Source organism: Cololabis saira, chromosome 18 (genome assembly GCF_033807715.1).
Source record: "Cololabis saira isolate AMF1-May2022 chromosome 18, fColSai1.1, whole genome shotgun sequence".
Classification (NCBI taxonomy): domain Eukaryota; kingdom Metazoa; phylum Chordata; class Actinopteri; order Beloniformes; family Belonidae; genus Cololabis; species Cololabis saira.
This window is the reverse complement of record NC_084604.1, coordinates 7,558,083-7,578,968: the sequence shown is the minus strand read 5'-3', so window position 1 is coordinate 7,578,968 and position 20,886 is coordinate 7,558,083. Positions and strand designations below refer to the sequence as shown.

The 20,886-nt window shown below is 41.6% G+C and overlaps 1 protein-coding gene across 1 annotated transcript; it reads right to left on the bottom strand.

Moving 5' to 3' along the window:
* Positions 1 to 949: 949 nt before the first annotated feature.
* Positions 950 to 19,822, bottom strand: LOC133418714 (AN1-type zinc finger protein 3-like). The gene is made up of 6 exons (XM_061707555.1): positions 19,339 to 19,822; positions 13,352 to 13,392; positions 10,371 to 10,565; positions 7,055 to 7,120; positions 6,804 to 6,974; positions 950 to 3,415 (listed from the first exon to the last, which is right to left on the bottom strand). The coding sequence occupies exons 1-6, from the start codon at positions 19,404 to 19,406 to the stop codon at positions 3,261 to 3,263; spliced, it is 696 nt and encodes a 231-aa protein (XP_061563539.1). The 5' UTR covers positions 19,407 to 19,822; the 3' UTR covers positions 950 to 3,260.
* Positions 19,823 to 20,886: the final 1,064 nt, after the last annotated feature.

The window sequence follows — 20,886 nt, the reverse complement described above, 5'->3', positions numbered from 1 at the left end:
TTTCTGGACTATAAGCCGCACCTGCATATAAACTGCATCCGCTCTATTTAAAAAAAAAACAGATATGCAAGCCGCAGATATTTATGTTGTTAGATTAGATATTTACTACATGTACAGAAGGATTTTGAACTGTAAATGATGTACATGTTTGTACCTAAATAGATCTTTCCTAACAGTGTCTTTTAACACGGCAGCAACTTTGCTGATTAAAACGGGACAGAACCAAGAGAAAATAACCGGTATTTATTTATCTATTTATCTGTTTGAAATCTGCTTCTACTTCTATCTGCTAAAGAAGAAGTAGCGTATTCTTCTTTGCATTTATTTTGTCTTAGTTTTTATTCTAATTCCGGTTAGAGCGCCCCGAGCGGTGGAAGAAAAATCCACAGAATAGCTGCACCTTTGTATAAGCCGCATGGTTGAAAACCTATGAAAAAAGTAGCGGCTTATAGTCCAGAAAATACGGTATGTATAACTGGAAAAAGGTTTCCTATAGTAATCCCTTGCCCATGTGGTTGTATCAGCCAAGGGTAGAGGACAATTCTGGAGTAAAGAGTTAATGGAGAGTTAATGGGTGTCCAGTGAAAGTTTGTGCTCTTCATCCACTGAAGAAGCTGCAGATCCATGAATGCTGCTGATTCTGTACGATGTGCTGCAGAGATTCCACCCATCACTACCCACAAATGTACACTGCCCCAAGTATTTGGATTAGGTTTGAGGTGAATGAGCACTTGCATCACATTGGAAACATATTAATGAATTAAGCGAAGCCAATGAGACAAAACATGAACTATATTTATTATAAGTTAGTGGGTTTCTTTCATCTCCTTTCTTTACATTTGCATTTTAATGTGGCGTTTGTAGCCTGAGGTTAAAATTGACAAAATTTGATGGCAAAAAAAAAAAAAAGAAATGCTGAAATAGTAATGAAAACACACAGATACAGACGTTGCATCCTCTAATCCAGTTTATTTTCCTCGGCAGAAGATGGAACAAGGTAAAATTAAAGAAAAAAAAATGATGTTCTTGATTTATACATTTAACTAAATACACTATGCTAGGGAGTAAGTAACTCAAACTGACAGAAGGTTAAATATTTTTTTCTTTAAAAAGGTACAGAAAGATTCATTTTTCCATTTGTCATTTGCACTCAAAAAAAAGAAAGGAAAAAAAGTCAAAATAGGAACCAGCCATGACACTTTGCAAACTCTTTCCAGGCTTTGCTGCGTTCTTGCTGGAGAAGTGGGAGGAGAAAGATTAGCATAGTAAAGTGGAGTTCTACAGGCTTTCAGCCCCATCAACTCTTCTGGAGCTCCGTTACAAAAACACCAAGCTCTTTGACTCTCCAGACACTCGAGGAAAGATTTTCTCACCGTTGTCAGTTCTCCAAATTGAAAAACAACAATGCACAGTTAAAACAAACGACACTTCTAATAATGCTGCAAAGTACATTTTGTGGGTGAGTCTGCATCCGTTTTAAACAGATTACAAATTAAAATCTTAATGCACACGTTTGCTTAATGCCCAAACTACAAAAAAAAAAAGATAGTAGTAATCATAAAGTAGGAGAAAAGAAAACGTGTTCTGTAGACGTTTCCAGAAAAGGAGATGTGACCCAGACTGTAAATACTGACTCGGACCATTTAGAGAAACCACAAAACTTAGGTATTTGCATTTCTGCAGCCAAACAAGTCTATGTATGATGATACAGTCGAGAGACAGTTCTGATCCGTGACGACTCTCACAGCTTTGAGTTTCTCCCCAAATATACCTGAAAATGATTATCAGTTGTAAAATTTAAGACAACCAATGATGGTTGCATTATGCTTTGCTAAAGTGACAGGAGTCTGGGAGTATTCATTAAACCTAGGAACATGTGCACGTCCCAGCATTTTTATATTAGCCAGCATTTTGTTCAGTTTTCCTCAACTATATCGAACAAGTGCTGCTTTTCAGTAAGAAATCTCCAATTTATGCTGTTTTTCTTAATTTGAGATTCGCAGCCCTGTGTTTGCTGCATTAACAAATTATAAACCCCTTTATGTTTGATTTAAAAGAAAGCTCACAAACATTGATAAGAGTTGTGTAGGAAAATCAACTGCGATATATATAAAAGTATTATATTCCAAAAAGATGCCTGATATCTTAAATTTTCAAGAAATTTAAGCCTAACCCGTGAGAGGAATTACAGAACTGTTTAAAGGGTAATTAGTAGTTCACATACTCAGTTCACCACTGATCAACAACCACTTAGAAAGTTCATGTATTTTATTTCTACATGGTGTTTTTAAAGACGTCTTCAACAGAACACAAACAGTCGGTGGTTTTTCCGCTTTCCGCCCCGACAACAGAAGCCAGTAAACTGAAAAGGGGAGAGGAAGTGGTAGAAGAGGATCTGCTACACAGGATTTATAAGAGCAACTCTTTTCCGTTAGTGCTTTTTTTTTTCCTTTTCTCCTTTTTTAATATTTGCATTTTTAGTTTATTCAACAGTCCATATGAACAGAGGCAGGAATGGCTGCACTGTCCTCCACGAGACCACGGTCAAGCAGGAAAAACAGCTAATCACCATGAGACACACACACACCAAAAAAACCCAAAAACAAAACCCATGACAGCGTTATTATCGGACTGCCTTTAAGTTACCAAAACAAACACTCAAACCCGCACAAATATGTTGCTGCTGGAACCACGCGTGAGCAAACAAAAAAAGGTGCTGTGCATGGATCTAAACTAGTGGAATAAAAACAAAAGAAGATGGGTTTTGAGTGACGTGTTTAATAGTCCAACCCCTGCATGGCGACCTGAGGAGTGGCTGTGGGAGAGAGCTGGACCCCCGGCCACGAGAAAGTAATGGGGGGGAAGAGAAGAAACCAAGTGGATCAATTCAGCTGAACGCTGTAACAGTTCATGAGCCGGTCCCTCCTGCCAGTACGGGGGGAAGCAGAGAGGAGGAAACCATGACAGGAGCAGCAGAGTCGGCTGGATGGGTGGGGGGGGTAAGGCTGTGTTCGTGAACATGCAGAATGTGGCTCTGCAAATCTGCTTCATCCAGAGTCCAAACACATGCTCCAGATGGGAAATCAGGACTGGCCACAAGCTCAAATCCAGAATGGTTGGGTCAGATGATGCAGGATGTGGAGCAGCGTTCCTCCCCTCCCACCCCCTTACCCATGGTCATTCCTCCTAGCTCTCCTTTCATCTCCTCATCCTCTACAAGCGTCATCTGTGATAGGATGGCTGGTTATTCCGTGAGCCGATCAGGAGCACTCCTCCCCAATGCGCTGGCACGAGCGGCCGACCTTGCGGTCCAGCTTCACCATCTTGAGGACGGCCTCCTCGCGCCCGCGCCCCAGGTGGTCGAACAGGCAGTCGTGTTGCTCCGGGAGACGGTGCAGCATGCAGAAGACGTAGCCTGGAAGGTGGGAATGAAGAGAAACCCCAATACATCATTCACTCAGCAAATGTGTGCTACTTTAAAAAATGTATGAAAAGACATTGAAATGAATGACAATAAAAAAGCGGAATTAAGGTTTTTTTTTGTGTTTTTTTTTTTTTTTTTTTAAATCAATCATCTATTCACTTGAACATCTTGAGACATTGACTACATTTACATGCAGTCAAAATTCGGGTTATTGCTAATATTCCGGTTACTGAAACATTCGGAATATTCCGTTTACATGGTCATTAATGCAAGACCTGATAGTGCCTTATGTTCCTGGCAGAGATCGCTGTTCGGAGTGCAGGTTTACTCGTAGTTCCTAGAGCAGTGATTCTTAACCATAGGGCCGCGGCCCACACTTGGGCCGCGAGCGCCATCTAGTGGGCCGCCAAAAAAAATTCAGTTTTGTACGTGTGGGCCGCGAGGGCCGCGGGACTGCATAGCAACTCCCAACCAAATGAGGAGAAGAAGACACTCAGCTAGCTGTACGTGTAATAGTAAGAGAAATGGTGTGTCTTTACAGAGAAAATCCTTCATTTTGCACAGACTAGGTTTAGATCCGCCAGGATTAGGGATCGATTAATTGGGTCTGCGCCCAGAGCAAGCGAGCGCGGCGTGATCATTTATCCCGGCACGTCCCCGCGGCCGGGGAGGTCGGCTGAGGCTGCCGCTCGGGCGGCGGCTCCGTCGTTACTGCTGAAGGATGGTAGATGTAGATGCGTGGGCTGTCGTGTCTGCTGGACTGGACTGTTCGGGCTTTCGAAAAAGCATCGGAAAGTAACTGCTGCAGCGCGACCAGAGAGCTGCGGTGCGGGCTGTGCCCGTCGCAGCTGATCAGGCTCGGATGAACCCGACACACTGAGTCCTGACAACTTATTAATGTAAATAACTTAAAGTAAAATCAAACTAAGTTTTGTCCTCGCTGTATTTTTAAATATGCAACCCGGAATGGACAAATTCATCCTGTTCAGTCTTCCCACTGGGACAAAACCAGTGTCTCATACGTTCAGAGACCGTGGCGTTCAAAGTGCGAAAGTGAAACGCCACTGAAACAAAACACAAAGTTTTTCATCAAACATATCCACTCAAGTCTGAACTGAAGTCACAGAAAAATAAACTGACCATCTTAAAACATCCTGAGCATGTTTGGGTCCAGATACAGCTGTGAAGCAGCTTTCTCCACAGTGAACATAATTAAAACTAAATATCGTTTCAGGCTCATCAATGAGCACCTCCACATGCATATGAGAACCTGACACCATCCAGCCCAGATTTAAAGTCCTGACAGGAGAAGTTAGAGCTCAGTTCTCTCACTGAACAACAGAAAGTGGGGGCATAAGATTATAAGAGGGGAAGAAAGAAAAACTGCAAAACTGGTCAATTGTTAAGATGTGTTTATATTAATTTAGTATAAAAATGTGTTGAGACAATTAACAAAGAAAAGGGGAAATTCAAACTGCTGGTAGAGAAATAAAATAAGATAACATTTGAAAAATAAAATAAAATCTACTTTATTTTTAAGAGAAAAAATAATGTTTAATTCAAGTTAAACATGTTAATGGGCAAATATGTACTTTTTTTAATATAACAGTCGGATGCAGATGTTGATACAACTATGAGGCTACTTGAATATATACACACACACACATATATATATATATATATATATATATATATATATATATTATGATGTTCTGGACCTTCGCTTGAGTAAATTTTCTCTAAATGGACCTCTTAAAGTTTTAGTTGAATACCCCTGCTATACAGTGTTTATATTTAATGGGCCCCGGGCCACTCTGTACTGAAAAAATTGGGCCCCAAGGTCAGAAAGGTTAAGAACCCCTGTCCTAGAGTATCCAAATGTAGATTTGGAGGACGGTCTTCTGCTATCAGGCACCACTACTATCTCCATACTACTACTACTACTATATACAATCTGGGTTAAGGAGGCTGACACCACCTCCACCTTTAAAACTAAACTTAAAACCTTTCTGTTTAGTAAAGCCTTTAGTTAGTGTTTAGTAAACCTCTAGCTGGTGTTGGTAAATCTCTAGGTAGTGTAGACTCTAGTGTCTTAGAGTCGCTCCTGTAGTTTCTTGTGCTGGCCCCCCCTTCTCCTCCCTTTTTTCTCTTTTGTACATGGTGCAGCATCCTCTGCCGGTGGCGAAGAGCATTTTTGAATGCACAACACCGGAACCTGCAGCGTGGGAGTGAGAGGGGCAGGGTAACGGCCCGGGCAGGCGGGGGAGAGGTTTGTCCGTCAGGACTCCTCTCCCTGGCCCTGGCCCTGCCCCTTCTCAACCTTTCCCCGACCCTGCACCCCAACCTGGGACTTGCTGATTGGGCCGGAGCTTCCGGAGCTTCGGGAGCTGCATGCTGGCCTGCGGTCCCCACCCCCAGTCATCCCGTTGCTGCTTCCACCTGCCTGCTGTGCTGTTGACGTCCCTGACCCCCAGTCTGGCCCTCGGCATGAGGGTCCCCCCTTATGAGTCCTGCTCAAGGTTTCTTCCCTCCTAAAAGGGGAGTTTTTCCTTGCTACTGTTTGGCTTAAGGTTTTTCTCCCACTGGGGGAGTTTTTACCTGCCATTGTTTATGTAATAATTGCTCGGGGGTTTATGTTTATGTTCTGGGTCTCTGGAAAGCGTCTAGAGACAACTTTTGTTGTATTAGACACTATATAAATAAAATTGAATTGAATTGAATTAATCATTTGGGATATCTGGATCAAACCAGCGACGCACGGAGAACGTGATGACGCAATTACCGTCATTTCCGCTTCTTCTTCCTGTATCCAAATTAAAAACAAATGCTGCTTTGCGCAACTTTTAGCTCACCTTCCTGTAAATCTCGCTATCCCGGTTCTTTCTACCGTCTACAAATGCAGAAATGTTCATATCCTTCATTACATTTATGAAGTGATTAGTCTCCTCCTGGTCTTGTGTTTCTCCGTGTTTATAAGAACTTCCTGGACTCAAAAGATCAAGATTCCTTGCGAACAGAGCATGCGCAGAAAACAAATTCCTGTTCCGTTTGATGGGGATATTCCGTTTGGCGTTCACATGACCAAATATTCGGGTTTTAAAAGGAGTAACCCAGGGGTCATATTCGGGTTTTTAAAAACCCGAATATGAGCAAATTCGGGTTATTCAAAGGGGTTTTTGGAGTTTACATGGCTGTGCAAATTTCGGGTTATTGCTAATATTGGGGTTTTAAAAGGGTTATTGAGTGCATGTAAACGCAGTCATTTTCCACCAAACTGGGGAGTCTCTCTCAGCGTAAGCGATGCTGTTCTGGTGTTTGTGTAATCTCTTTGCTCTAAGTAACATGCATGTGACCTGAGCAGTAAAGGCCGGGTACTGACCGCAGCGACAGGAGCCCAGTTCCTGCTGCACTAGTTCTAGTCTGGTTTGGCAGCGATAGCAGCGCCGGCGGTTCTTCTGCCTGGGCGCCCTGTGGGCTTCTTGGCTGCTCCCCTCCTTGTCTTCTGTCCGCAGCCGCTTCTCCGAGGTGGCCTCGCTCTCGGGGCTGGAGGCTGGAACCAACAGTACAGTTATCAGGGAGGGTTTAGTAGGGCAGAACACGCACAGCGTAGAGAGGAGAGACGGGCTGTACCGGTTTCTCGTGGACGTTTGGTGGGTGTGCAGAGTGTGCCCTGGGCGGTTTCTGTCGACGACGTGCCTGCAAACGGACAATTACAGGATGGGTGAAAGATGAAGTGAAATTACCTCCATGAAAGGCAGAAAAGAGCATGTATAAAAATAACAGACCACTACATACAATGATCATAAAAGCAACGTGTCTTAAGTAGAAACATCACTGCTCTCAATTTTACACCTTAAAAGCATAAAATGTTACTTTTAAACATTTTTTTGTTATTTTGCCATACGAATGTACTATATGTGAAGCTAACCAGCACACTGATTGTATTATAGTGCAAGCAGGGTGCTGACATTTGGGGTGCAAACCTTTTTTTTTCTTAAAGGCGACCTATTATGAAAAACAGGTTTTTTCTCTTGCTTTAACATATATAAAGTGGTCCGATGCGTGAAACCACGCCCACAACTAACTCCGCCGGCCAGAGCTTCCGCCATGTTTTCATAGCGGTGTATCGCGTCATTCAGGCAGCCAATCAGCACAGAGCCTCATTATCATAGCCCCGCCCACTCAGAATCCCTCATAGATAATGAGGTTAGAGAATGGGATGATAAAGACATGGCTCAGAGGCTGAATTTCTAATTTATTTAGCAAAAAAATTCAAGGCCTGTTTAAAATAGGTATTAGACGCCATAATAGGTCCCCTTTAAGTCATATTAATAATAATAATAATAATAATAATAATAATAATAATAATAATAATAATAATAATAATAATAATAATAATAATAATGACTTGGATTTATATAGCGCCCTTCTAGGCACCCAGAGCGCTTTACAGAGATCATTATTCATTCATACACATTCTCTCCAGTGGTGGTGGCTACATTGTAGCCACAGCTGCCCTGGGGCAGACTGACGGAAGCGTGGCTGCCATATCGCGCCTAACGGCCCCTCTGACCACCACCAACATTCACACACATTCACACGAGGCAAGGTGGGTAAGGTGTCTTGCCCAAGGACACTACGACATCAAACTGGGACAGAGCGGGATTCGAACCGCCGACCTTCCGATCATTGGACGACCCGCTCCACCTGAGCTACTGCCGCCGCCATATTAGGCCACATCTACTGTACACATATGTCCACAAACGAAATTGCTGCAGTTTAAGCTTGTGCTTCTGAAGGTCACGTGTATGTGACAGTTAAAATAATGTGGGAAACCAAAGGAATTGTTTCCAGAGCTGGTTTAGTCTGAATCTATGGATTAAGCCCCTTTTATATTGATGATGACTCCAGATTAAATATGTGCTTGCTTTTGTCTGACAATGCTATATTATAAAGACACCTTTTTAGTTCACCCTCACTCATCAAATAGTGTTATTTTCAGCTGCATTTAACAAGCAAAACTTTAAAAATACACTCTGTACTTCCCTATCAGCACCAAGCAGCAATCTGGACAGTGAAACGATCAGATAATGCTCTGATGGAGAGATCAGAGTCAAAACTCAAGACATGACTAGACGCGATTGCCGTTACTGCTGTTGAGAGATTGGTCAGATGATAATTCATGATTATTCAGAGGCAAAGCCCTTATGTAATACATAATGATCAAGTGGTGTTAAGCACAACTACGTTGTATTAATGAGGCCAAGAGCAGCTGGAAACTACATTTTGATGCCTTTATATTGACCGGCTACGTCACGTCCGGCGCTGGCGGAGACGTGGAGATTCTCAAACAGCGTTTACATTACACTTTTGTGACAGATTTTGGAGTCGCTTAAAAAATGAACTGTAAAAAGGTTTTTGCAATGTTTGAGTTTTTTCCAATTAGAGCCGTTTCCATTACAGGATTTCTTTTTCAATAGTTTTGTGCAAATGTAGGGGTGATGGAAACATGACTAATTAGAGCCGGTTAATGTCCTGGGGCCTCATTTATAAAGCTTGCGTGCGCACAAAACAGGGCTTGAAAGATGCGCACGCCACCTTTTACACAAAGGTTGGGATTTAAAAAAAAAAACGTAACGGGAAAATGTGCATATCTTTTCGCAAACCTTGATCCTAGCGCACAAACATTTTGAAGATATGGGGAACTGGCGACGCAGACGTCATACTTTTAATGTCATCACATATCAGACTTATAATATAATAGCGCTGATCGTGTCCCTCTGTGTTTGAAGCTCAGCGTCAATGCTTGGATCTCTCTGGTGCTGCTGCTGCAGACGCGGTGCAGGACACGCCGTGCCGGTGTCGTGCCAAAAAGTGATTTCCTGCCAGAATCTGATTTCTCCCCTGAAAATGGGTCTTTTTACCTGCCAAAAATTGATTGAAGGCCAAATACAGTTAATGAAAAGTTGTTTCTGCCTAAATATGACTTGATCTCATTCTTGATCTTCATAATCTGAAAATCGACATTTTAGCGCTATCGCTCAACGTGCTGCTGAGCGCGCTCCCGCGGCCAGAAATCAGATTCTGGCAGGCAACTCACTTTTTGGCACGACACCGGGCCACGCTCCTCTTGGCCTCCACCTTCAGATCGCACCACTTCTTTTTTATTTCTGCCACAGATCTGTCCGTGGCACTCACGGCGTTTAGCGCAGCAACGACGTGCTGCCACTCACTCGCTTTATTTTTGTTAGTGATGCCACTACTGTGACCACTAAATAATGTGGTTTTCCTGTCCTCCACCTCATCCACAACATCTCCATCTCAGTCTCCGTGAAATTTAGTGGCACGGTGGCTCGACACGTCTCATTCATCCTGACGCGCAGCAGAAACAGACTGCAGGAAGCCGCTGCGCATGCTCAGCAGGCTCATTTATATGCAAATACAGTCGCCAGGTGCTTTGTATTGACCATTCATGGTAGAAAGTGGGCGTGTAGAGGGCGGGATATGAGGCGAATTCACCTGCGCAACCTTCCAGCAGGACTGTGATTTATAAAGAGAACATTGCGTGCAGATGTGCGTGCACACGGTTTTATAAATCCGGATTTTGTTGTGCGCACGCACACTTTTAGTATGGATCCTACGCACTCTTTTATAAATGAGGCCCCTGGTTAGTGGGCTAGTTAGTGGGCTAGTTATGGAGCCGGTTAGGGAGCCAGTTAGTTCAGTTGTCTGATTTAATATGCCACCAAATATGCTGGACTCGGGCGAGCGTGTGTGAATAACTGAATATTTTAGCATCCCACTGGACTGTAACTGTTACTTATCCAAAGTCAGCCATGCTTTATATCTTCCTTTACAAGTGGCTAAAACACACAAATCTGTATTCAGCAATTATTCAAAAAGTGAAAAAGAACATAGTAAACGTAAATACTCGATGTCAAATTACCTTCCCTCATGTTGGTGGAAAACATGGACACGGGCTCTTCCCCTGACGGCTGCTCCGAGTGAGAGGGCAGGGACAACGACAGGGATTGGCTACTGCTACTGCTCGTCTCGCTACTGAAAACAGCTGATTGGCTACTCCCGCTGCTTTGGATTGGCTTGGATGTGCAGTCATCCACTGGCTGCTTCTTCTGGACATCTGGGGTCAAGAACAGTCAGCAAGTGAATAGAGGAAGGTCAAAAGAAAGGACAGCGCGATGGATTAGATCATCAAACAGAGAGAAGGGAAAGAGAAATGAAGCTGAAACAATGGAATCTGCACGTGTGCACCTCTTGACATTGCAACCTCCCGCCATTGTGGTCATTCTGCATTCAACTGCACAAAAAACATGATTTGAGATGCAACTGCAAAAAATTCAAAATTACAATCTTAAAAACAACAACAACAATATGCTGGTGCAGATTCTCAGTCATCCGGGTCATCCAGGTGGAAACGAAGGCGACTGGACTTTCGCTTCACGCCTCACCCAGACGGCTTCGTCACTTCTGAACTGAATAATGTTCCAGGCTCATAATCTGTTGTAGGGCTGGGCGATATATCAAGATTTTAATATATATCGATATATTTTCAAACGCGATATGGTACGAGACAATACCGTTTATGTCGAGAGAAAAAAAAATAAACATTTTAATGATTTTGATATAGCTTATTTTGTGACAAATTGACTTGAATGTTTTATTTGAGATTTGCACAAATGTTTTGTTATTTGCACAACTGTCAACCTCAGTGGAAAAGTCTGCCTGTTACTGTCTACATTGTATTAATTGCACAGTGTATTTTAATTTAATTGTTATGCAGGAAAGGGATATTTGTTTTATTTTATTCAAGAAGCATTTTTATTCTATATATGCAGGCAGTTTTTATTTCATTTGTTTTATACATTTTGATATTGTGCAGACCTCTGTTAATAAATGTACCTGTGTGACATTTGGCACGAGGCTTTGTATTAAAACTGACTGTTTTTTTAAGGGTTTGCCTCAGAAAAAAATGAAGCTAACAGAGATGCTATGCTATAATGCTTTGGGGAAACCCCAATTATGGCACAGAAAAAATATCGATATATATATCGAGTATCGCCATTCAGCTAGAAAATATCGAGATATGACTTTTGGTCCATATTGCCCAGCCCTAGTCTGTTGCTGGTCATCCAGTTCCAATTGTTGGTCCATTGGAACAATAATAATACAAATTCTGGTTCAATTAATCAAGGATTAAAGTAATCATTGTTCACATTCCCAGGGCACCAACTCTGACACACTGACGGTTTTCCTGTCGTTTGTGTAAAAATGCTACCCAGCAACTGAAGACCCCTCAAAACCACTTAAAAACTTATTTTAGATGGTGAATGTTTCCAAGAACAAAACATATCAAACTTGAATGTGATCCTCATATCATACTGCATTACCACATGGCCAACAGTTCTCCAAAGAGATGGCTCAGCGAGGGAGAGATCGCCTCGTACAGCTGCACTTTACCATCTCAGATTATCCAACTATGCCAGGGGTCGGCAACCCAAAATGTTGAAAGAGCCATATTGGACCAAAAACACAAAAAACAAATATGTCTGGAGCCGCAAAAAATGAAAAGTCTTGTAGAAGCCTTAGAATGAAGACAACGCATGCTGCATGTATCTATGTTAGTTATAACTGGGGGAAGATTTTTTTTTTCATTATGCACTTCGAGAAAAAATTCGAAATGTTGAGAAAAAAGTCGAAATGTCGAAAAACAAAAGTCGAAATGTCGAGATTAATGTTGAAGTACAATCTCGAGAAAAAAGTCGAAATGTCGAAATTAAAAAAAGAAAAAAGAAGAAAAAAAGAAAAGAAAAAAAAGAATAAAAAAGGTCAAACATTTTTGAAAAAGCTCCAGGAAGGCACTAGGGCGGCGCTAAAGAGCCGCGGGTTGCCGACCCCTGAACTATGCAGATATCATCTGTACAATTTATCTTCACAAGAAGGTGAAGGAAGTGGGCCTAGATTATAGTTCCTTTTCCACACATGGGCTAACCCACTTTTATTCAGCTGCTGTACTCATGTGTATTGTCTATTCTCAGCCTGTTACCGTTGCAGGACTCAAACCAGGACCTGAACAGACCGGGGCATCTGTTCACACTTGTAAACTTTAATAGGGAATTTTTTTTTTTTCTTACACTCGTTACACCGTTGCAGCTGATTCTGACTTTTCAAGGCAGTTTCAGATCTTTGTTTTAATGTAAATCCGAGTTTCGTTGCCATTTATGGACGCGACTGCGGACAAAACTTCAAACCGTAGACGCATCATGTCACTTTTCCTTTTTCCTCCTGGGACTTCTTAGTACAGATGGACCGACTGCAACTAGTCACAAACATGGATTTTCTTCAAGCTCTGACCTGCTGTTTCCAGTTTTGTCTGGAAAACCAACAACCTAATAGTAGATGTATTTATTTTTTATTTTGATCATTAGGCTGTTTTTTTTTTGTCTGCATATATATTAATGATTAATACTAAGTTGGTAAAAACCTATGGCATATATATTAATTTTTAATATATATTTTAATATATCATATACAGTATATATATATATATATATATATATATATATATATATATATATATATATATTTTTTTTTTTTTTTTTTTTAGGCTGTTTAGAAAAAGCATTGTCAGGCAATACTTTAGCTTTTTCTCAAAAACTGCATAAAGTGTTTTCTCTGTCACAAAATCTTTTTTTAATTCTTATATTTTCATCTCATCTTTCACTATTGCGTCGATGATAAAGATTCTAACCCAGGTCGGCACAGAAAAACAATACAGTGACATTTTATTATCTATTTTCTCACTTTTTTGTGCCTTGCCTCATTTGACGCGGGCGATATGCGTTGTGACCTGGAAGACAATGAGTGATTTATTCAAATCCAGTCTTCATTCACATCAAAAACACTTACCTTCAAAACATTTGGAGCATAGGTTCATGGTCTCACTGGACCTGAAAAAACATGAGAAAAGGCAAATACAACTAAGCGCATGAACGTCCAGATTTTGTTTTAAAATTATTAAAACTTTTTACATATAAAACATTGTGTGTTACAATGCTTTATTTTAAAAAGTTTAAATTTGAAAGCCAAAGTCATTTCAGGGCAGCTAAATTATCAACAATGTAGGCATTATTTGATATGCGACTAAAGATAATATGGCCATAAACTGTTTGAATTTAGTGTAGCGTGGCTAAACATAATAACGTAAAACAAACATCAATGAATTGTGGTATGGCCTCTGATAAAGGCCACCAGAGATTGATCCTTTTTTCCACTTTCAAAAAGACAAACCACATCTTGAGCCAAAGATGACATATATGCTTGTGTTAGGCATAATCATTTCTTCTTTTTTTTTTTTTTTTTTTTTAATTGTGAACTTCTGTCAATTACTTGCTTCAGCGAACCTGCCTCCCACCGTCTACCGGCTTAGGTTTCTGTTGAACTTCTATGGGCTCAAATTAAAGCCATAAATATTTTGTATCTGTAAATAAACTTTGTACTTGTAGAAATATTTTGTGCGTGTGCAAAAAATATTTGTACTTGCAAAAAATATTTGTACTTGTAGAAATATTTTGTGCGTGTGCAAAAAATATTTGTACTTGTAGAAATATTTTGTGCATGTGCAAAAAATATTGGTACTTGTAGAAATATTTTGTGCATGTGCAAAAAATATTTGTAGCTGTGGAATTAATTCATCTGTGTGCAACACTGGATATACAAAGCTTTTTTTACAAAAGCTACAAACTTTTTTTACAACTACGAATTATGGCACTGTTTTGACATGCCAATAATAAGAGCCAATCAGCGATCTTTGGCACGGGTTTCAAAGCGTTTCTGGATAGCCAATCAGCACATTGCATCTCCTACTGACGTCGCCGCCATATTGGATGTGGCAAGACTGGGCTGCAAACTAATACAAGTAAATGGACTTATTTTCATAAAGCGCCTTTCTAAAAAAATAAATTTACATTTTACGTCTCATTTATTCATTCACAAAGTTTATTTACAGATACAAAATATTTATGGCTTTAATTTGAGCCCATAAACTTCCTGCAATGAAAATGTTTGACTATCGCATCATATTTCATCATCATATAGCCCTGATGCTATGATTGAAACCCATATAAGAGTCCTTTAAAACATTCAAATCCTTGTAAACAATCAGCCTAGAATGTTTTAATTGCAACTGTTGAACTTGTATTGCGTGTTAACAGAGACAAAGACAAAGAATCATCCTTACACAGCTTAGCAAGCCCATCAATGAAACAACAAAGCCCTTTGTGTGTCCTGAACCGTAAACCCAAAAACCGTAAGCCGTTTTTTTACCTGTTTCAGTCATGACACCTGCGAGTCACCAAAGTCAAAATTCATTTGTTTCAATCGCTGCACCACAACGTACCCAAAACAAATGGGAGAGACTGTTATAATGTCAACAATTTCTCTTTTATAAAATTTAAACTGGAGGCGAACAACAGTTGGAATTTGAGCCAAAACCAATAATTAACTGGTTCTGCTGGCCAATACGGATGCGATAACCGAGAAGTTCATATCAAAGAAAATCTTCAGGTATACTGTAGTTTGTTCTCAAATAATAATAAATCCAAGATGCTGGCATGAAAACTTTATATATAGTGAGTCTGACCAAACAATAAGAGCAAATAACAGTTATGGATCTTTAAAAGATATTTTTGTGTGTAAGACACCACAATACTTCTGGATGAATTTGGGATTAGGGCTGAAACGATTCCTCCAATAATTCGAGTAATTCGATTACAAAAAATGATCGAGGAATTTTCTCTGTCTCGAGGTTTGGTTTAATTTTGCAGCTCAAAGCAGGTATTGCGCCCGGACTACGTTTAATGCGGCACAACACGTTGACGCCGCGCACGTAAAGGAAGAAAAAAGAGGCGGCGGATATGTTTGGTTTTAACTAAAAGAAAAGGCAGAAAATGTCGAAAGTGTGGGAGCATTTCCAGCTGGACACCAAGGCAACACTGTTGCATCTTCACTATAAGACAGAGCTGATACCACAACAGTACATCCTCAACGCTGCAGCTTCTCCTGGTGCCTAATGTGCTCCAATACAGCAGAATTTTATTTTGAACACTGCCAACACTCAAAATCTTATCAAGACTTTAACTTAAAACAGCACAATGTAACTTTCAGCTTTTGTTGAGTTTGGCGGCTCCTTTGGACAAAAGCGGTAGTGCTTTACCAGTAGTGTGGAAGGGTTCCTACCATCCACCTCAAAGTTACATAGTGCCAGTGAAGGTGATACAGACCCCTCAGACCATGACAGAGGTTCATTAAACCTGTTGGAAGTTGATGTACCATCACAATGACTCTGGAAATATTATATTAAGGTGGAAAAGTTACATAGTGCTGCTTTAACTAGAACTTAAAATTTGCTTGACACAAATGAAAGTTCAATTGAAACACGTGGGAAAAACACCTAACATTTTAAGTGATGTGTGTTATCAGGTGTAATGGCATTTTTAGGTTAGAAATAAGAACATTTCTTGATAAGATCCCTATGTCGTCGGTTACTACATCTTATGTATATTTATAATTGCTCTTTAACTAAACAAAAATATGTTTTATCTGATTACTCGATTAATCGATGGAATTTTCAGTAGAATACTCGATTACTAAAATATTCGATAGCTGCAGCCCTAGAGGTTATAAATAAATACTCAACTGCAACTGAAACTTCAAGCTGGAGATGAAAGCAAATTGTGTTACATAGAAAAATAGGTTAAGAAAACACAGAAAACTAGCCATTAATGACAACATACTCTGAAATTACTGCTTCAATATTACACACAGTTACAACAAACTAAGGCTGCTTTCACACCTGTGGCCCGTTTGTTTTGTCTGTATCGATTCAGGGGCTGAATCGATACAGTTGTTCCGTTTCTCGTCTGTAGCGTTTGTGTTCACAAGGCAAACGTCTGTACCGTTTCAAAGCTGTTAACAAATGCCATGCGCGAACCAGCTGCTCTCTGATTGGTCAAATGAACGCGGAAGGAGTTTCCTCTTCTGTACCCCGGGATAAACGACACGGCCCTTTCAGCGCAGACCGCAGCCGGCGGCTTTAGGCTGATTTATGGTTCCGCGTTACACCGACGCAGAGCGTAGGGTACGACGTAGGCTCTGCGTCGATTTAACGCGGAACCATAAATCAGCCTTTACCCATTCATTTATGTGCTACCGGTGCAGAGCGGAGCTCGGCGGCGGACGAGAGGCCGCCTGCTGCAGCCGGGTTTGCGCTGTTGTTGTTTTGGATACAGGAAGAAGAAGCGGAAATGACAGGAATTGCGTCATGACGTTCTCGGTGCGTCGCTGGTTTGATTGAGATATCCCAAATGATTGATTACCATGTATACAGGGATAACCCTGTTTGCTCACACATGGAAACAGATTATTCCCAATGTTTCAGTAACCGGAATATTGACCTTGACTTGAATTTTGACTGCATGTAAAAGTAGTCACTGAATGGAGTTGTGTGGGTTGCTGTGTCGATTATGTTCTCACTGCAAACAAACCGCTCCAGGTCTGGAATGGAAGCGAGACGAGACCACCTCTCCTAGGATCTCGGCTCGCTTGTGTCGCATCCGAGCGTGATTGCTGTGTTCACATATACCAAAACGAACCGATCTTTAGGGGGAAACGCTCCCTGTTCCGGAACAACTGCTCCAAACGGGACAGGAGTGAAAGCACCCTAAATCATCTCCAAGAGTCTCTAGGGTGAAATATTGCTCATTGCCTCAGCCTGCAATAAAACAAACAATTCATGATACTTTCTCATCTCCTAATTTTTATACCTAATAATACAATGTCAGTGTTGTGTACATGAGACAACACTATTGACGAATTTATGGATTTCACGGTGTGATCGGGATCGGCAGATATTGACTATCAGTGATCGGCCCTCAAAATCCTGATCGGTGCACCTCTACTTTGTGCCAGCATACTTGGCAATTAAACTGTAAAATGTACATACTGTATCTTACGACCAGGCCTTCATTCAAACATAACGTCCAGTGTTCCCAGAGGAGAGGCTATATAATCCATTATTGTAGGAAGATCAGAGACTCCTGAATGAAAACTTCTTTCAGGAACTTTTGATGACATGTATAAAAAGCTTGTGAGGCAGGACAACAGCAGGATGGTGCATGGAAACATATCTCTATTTGTTTCCCCGTGCATGGACAGGTGGGCCCCTGCAGACTTGGGGAGGGTGTCTGCTTATCAAATGAAAAGTCAGACGACAATGTTTTGGGTTGATAAAGCCTCAGCTGGGGGAGGGGGGGGCTTCTTATCAGGTGGCCATCCCAAATTAGCGTCTATACTCAAATAGACAGACCATTTTCTTTGTTTTTATTCATTTATTTATATGTGCAATCTGACGCGAGCATTCGTCGCCAAATAAAAGATAATGACTTTTAGTGAGAGGTAAAGGTAGGGTTGCCACCTTTCAGAAATAGAAATAAGGGACGCCCCGATTTCAGCAGCACAGGCGGCAAAAAAAAGGGACATCCCCAAAACTTCTAAACTGCATAGAAATGTATTTATTTTATATGAAAAAACTAAATGCTTTGATTTAAAGTGCTTTAATAGCAGTGAACTTGCATGACTGTACAGACAGCCAACCATATAGCAACTGAAATAGCCTCCTATGCTATAGCTATATATATATATATATATATATATATATATATATATATATATATATATATATATATCCACATCAGGCAAGATGTATAATAGCTACAGGTGAAGGTCGGAACATTAGAATATGGTGTAAAAGTTATTTATTTCAATAATTCAACTTAAAAGGTAAAAATATATTACATAGTGTCATTACATGCAAAGCAAGATATGTTTAACCTTTATTTGTTCTAATTTTGATGATAGAATTGTTTATTGATTTCATAAAATATTCTAATTTTTTTAGATTTTTTTATTTGGGGTTTTCATAAACTGTGAGCCAAAATCACCAAAATTATAACAAATAAAGGCTTGAAATATCTCACTTTGACTGTAGTGGGAAATAATATATTTGTTTCACCTTTAGTTGAATTTACTACGAATTACGTTTTTGCAATATATTCAAAATTCCGACCTTTACCTGTATATTATGACATCAATAAATAAGAGCATAATATATGTCCGTATTGCTCACGGAACGTTTAATTCCCAATGAAGTAACAATTCCGTATTTCCAGGGACGGGTGTGATTCACCTTTACGGTAAAGGTGAATCACATCCGGTATGCCACACACATCCACCACTGTGACAAGACCGGTGTAAAACGAGAACACAAAAACATAAGAACAGGATTACATTTACCTTATAATTTGGAAAATTAAACGATAGTGCGTGCTCGTGTTCATACTTCTGTTTTTATTTGATTAAAGTGACAAAAACAGGGCACGTATAGGAGGAACCTGCTTGTAATAAATCATCTCAATCCAGGGGACGTCACCTCCTGCCTTCACATTATTATTGCCCAATACGCGATTATAAAGAATAACCCTGAAGTTAAAGGTTAAAGTAAGCCTGGTACCGTCCAGAAATGACACATTAGAGATTGTGTATGTGTAGTTTGAGCTTGTACATGTGTAGTTTGAGAGCTGAGAGCTTCCCAACCCCCCACTCGGCCTGCAACAACAATGGGCTCCAGCCCGATCACTACATTTCATCCGGATTTAAAGGCTCATTTATGGTTCCGCGTTAAGTCGACGGCGTAGCCTACGGCGTCGCCGCGTAACCCTACGCCGTAGGCTTTGCGTCGGTGTAACGCGGAACCATAAACCAGCCTTTACGGATTTGTGTCAAGAGCAGGTTAAATCTAGTTTATACCGGGGTTTAAAAAAAAAAGAAAAAAAACTTACCCCCAAAATCCACACGGGCACCGGGGAGTCAGAGTCGAGGCTTTGCTCCGTTCACTCGTGTCCCCCATGACTTCCAGAGGAAAACCAGAAGAGGAAAAACAAGCCGAAGGAGCGGCCTGCTCCGCCGGAGAAACCAGCCTCAACCCGGACTAATAAAGTCCTCCTTCCGCCAAGATACACACGGTTACCGACGACAAGCTCCGCTTAAATAAAGCTACATGCATCAGCTCAGACTGACACGAATGGACGGTCTCACAGCGGATCAGCTGTTACCAGATACAATGGAGAGAAAAGGGAGTTTTACTTTGGTATTAATCCAGAAATAAAAGTTAAAACGGTCACCAGCGGGCTGTTAGTAAGGGTGGGACGGGGTTATGGCGACGGTAAATACGTGGGAGTGTGCGGTAAAAGAAAAGCAACTAAAGGGATGGAGGCCTCGTCCCTCCGCGCTCGGGACCGCGCACCGGGCACGCGCTCGGGACCACCCCCACTCACACGTCGCTGCCGCGGGGGCGCGCACCGGGGACGCGCCCGTCACGTCAGAAATTTCAGGATTTTACATCGAGAAAGAATTACAAACTCAATTTGAAATTAAGCAAAGTTGCTTCATTTGGAACAACTGTAATATTACGGAAGAGTATTAGGGCCAGGCAGGAGAAAAATAAAAATAATACTTTAGAGGAGGAAGATTTTTTTTTTTATTATGCTGTAGGAGTGCGGTGGATGTAGGCAGAGAAACGACGGAGATTAATTCCTCTTTGGAGAGCACTCCATTTAATTCAATTCACCAAGTTAGAAAACCAAAAACCACACAGCTAGACTGTCGCGCAGGAACAAACGTCAGCACCTCTGAGGTGTGTCTCTACTCTTAAAGTAGCACGTATAATTAAAGGAAATAAATATCCCTTGTAAAAGGAACAACAAGGCATGTAACCTGGGCGAGGTCGCCGTGAATTATAACTCTGCGAATTAACAATTGTCCTGTGTGTGTATATCCACCACACACGTCCCCCCAGAATTCACAAGAACAGGCCCAGTGAAACGACCAGGGACCCGTATGACCCTCCCAAAACTATTCCGAAGCTCCTGAGCAGGCGGAGGGGGTCGAGGCGGGGGGGTGGCAGCAGGCTGCTGACGGCGAGCAGGTGCCGGTTGGCAGTGCGGGGAGGCCAAAGGGGGCGGGACCAGCTCCCTGGGAGGCCTACCCGGGGGGCGGCCGCGCCGTGGTGCCTGAGCCACTTCCACTGGGCGGCCCAAATCCAGGTGGGCCGGTTTCAGACGGTCCACTGAGACGCGATCCATCCTGCCCCCGACGTCGATGACAAAAGTCTTATCACCAGTCTCCACAACCCGATAAGGTCCATCGTAAGGCAGTTGCAGGGGCCCCCGATGGGCATCGTGGCGGACGAAAACATACTCCGCAGCACGCAGGTCGGGGGGAATGTGCACCCGAGGCAGGCAGTGGTGTGAGGTCGGAACGGGCCGGAACACCTGAGCAGAGTCCAGCAAGGTACGGCGTTGGTCAGATGCAGACCAGGGGACCGTGGT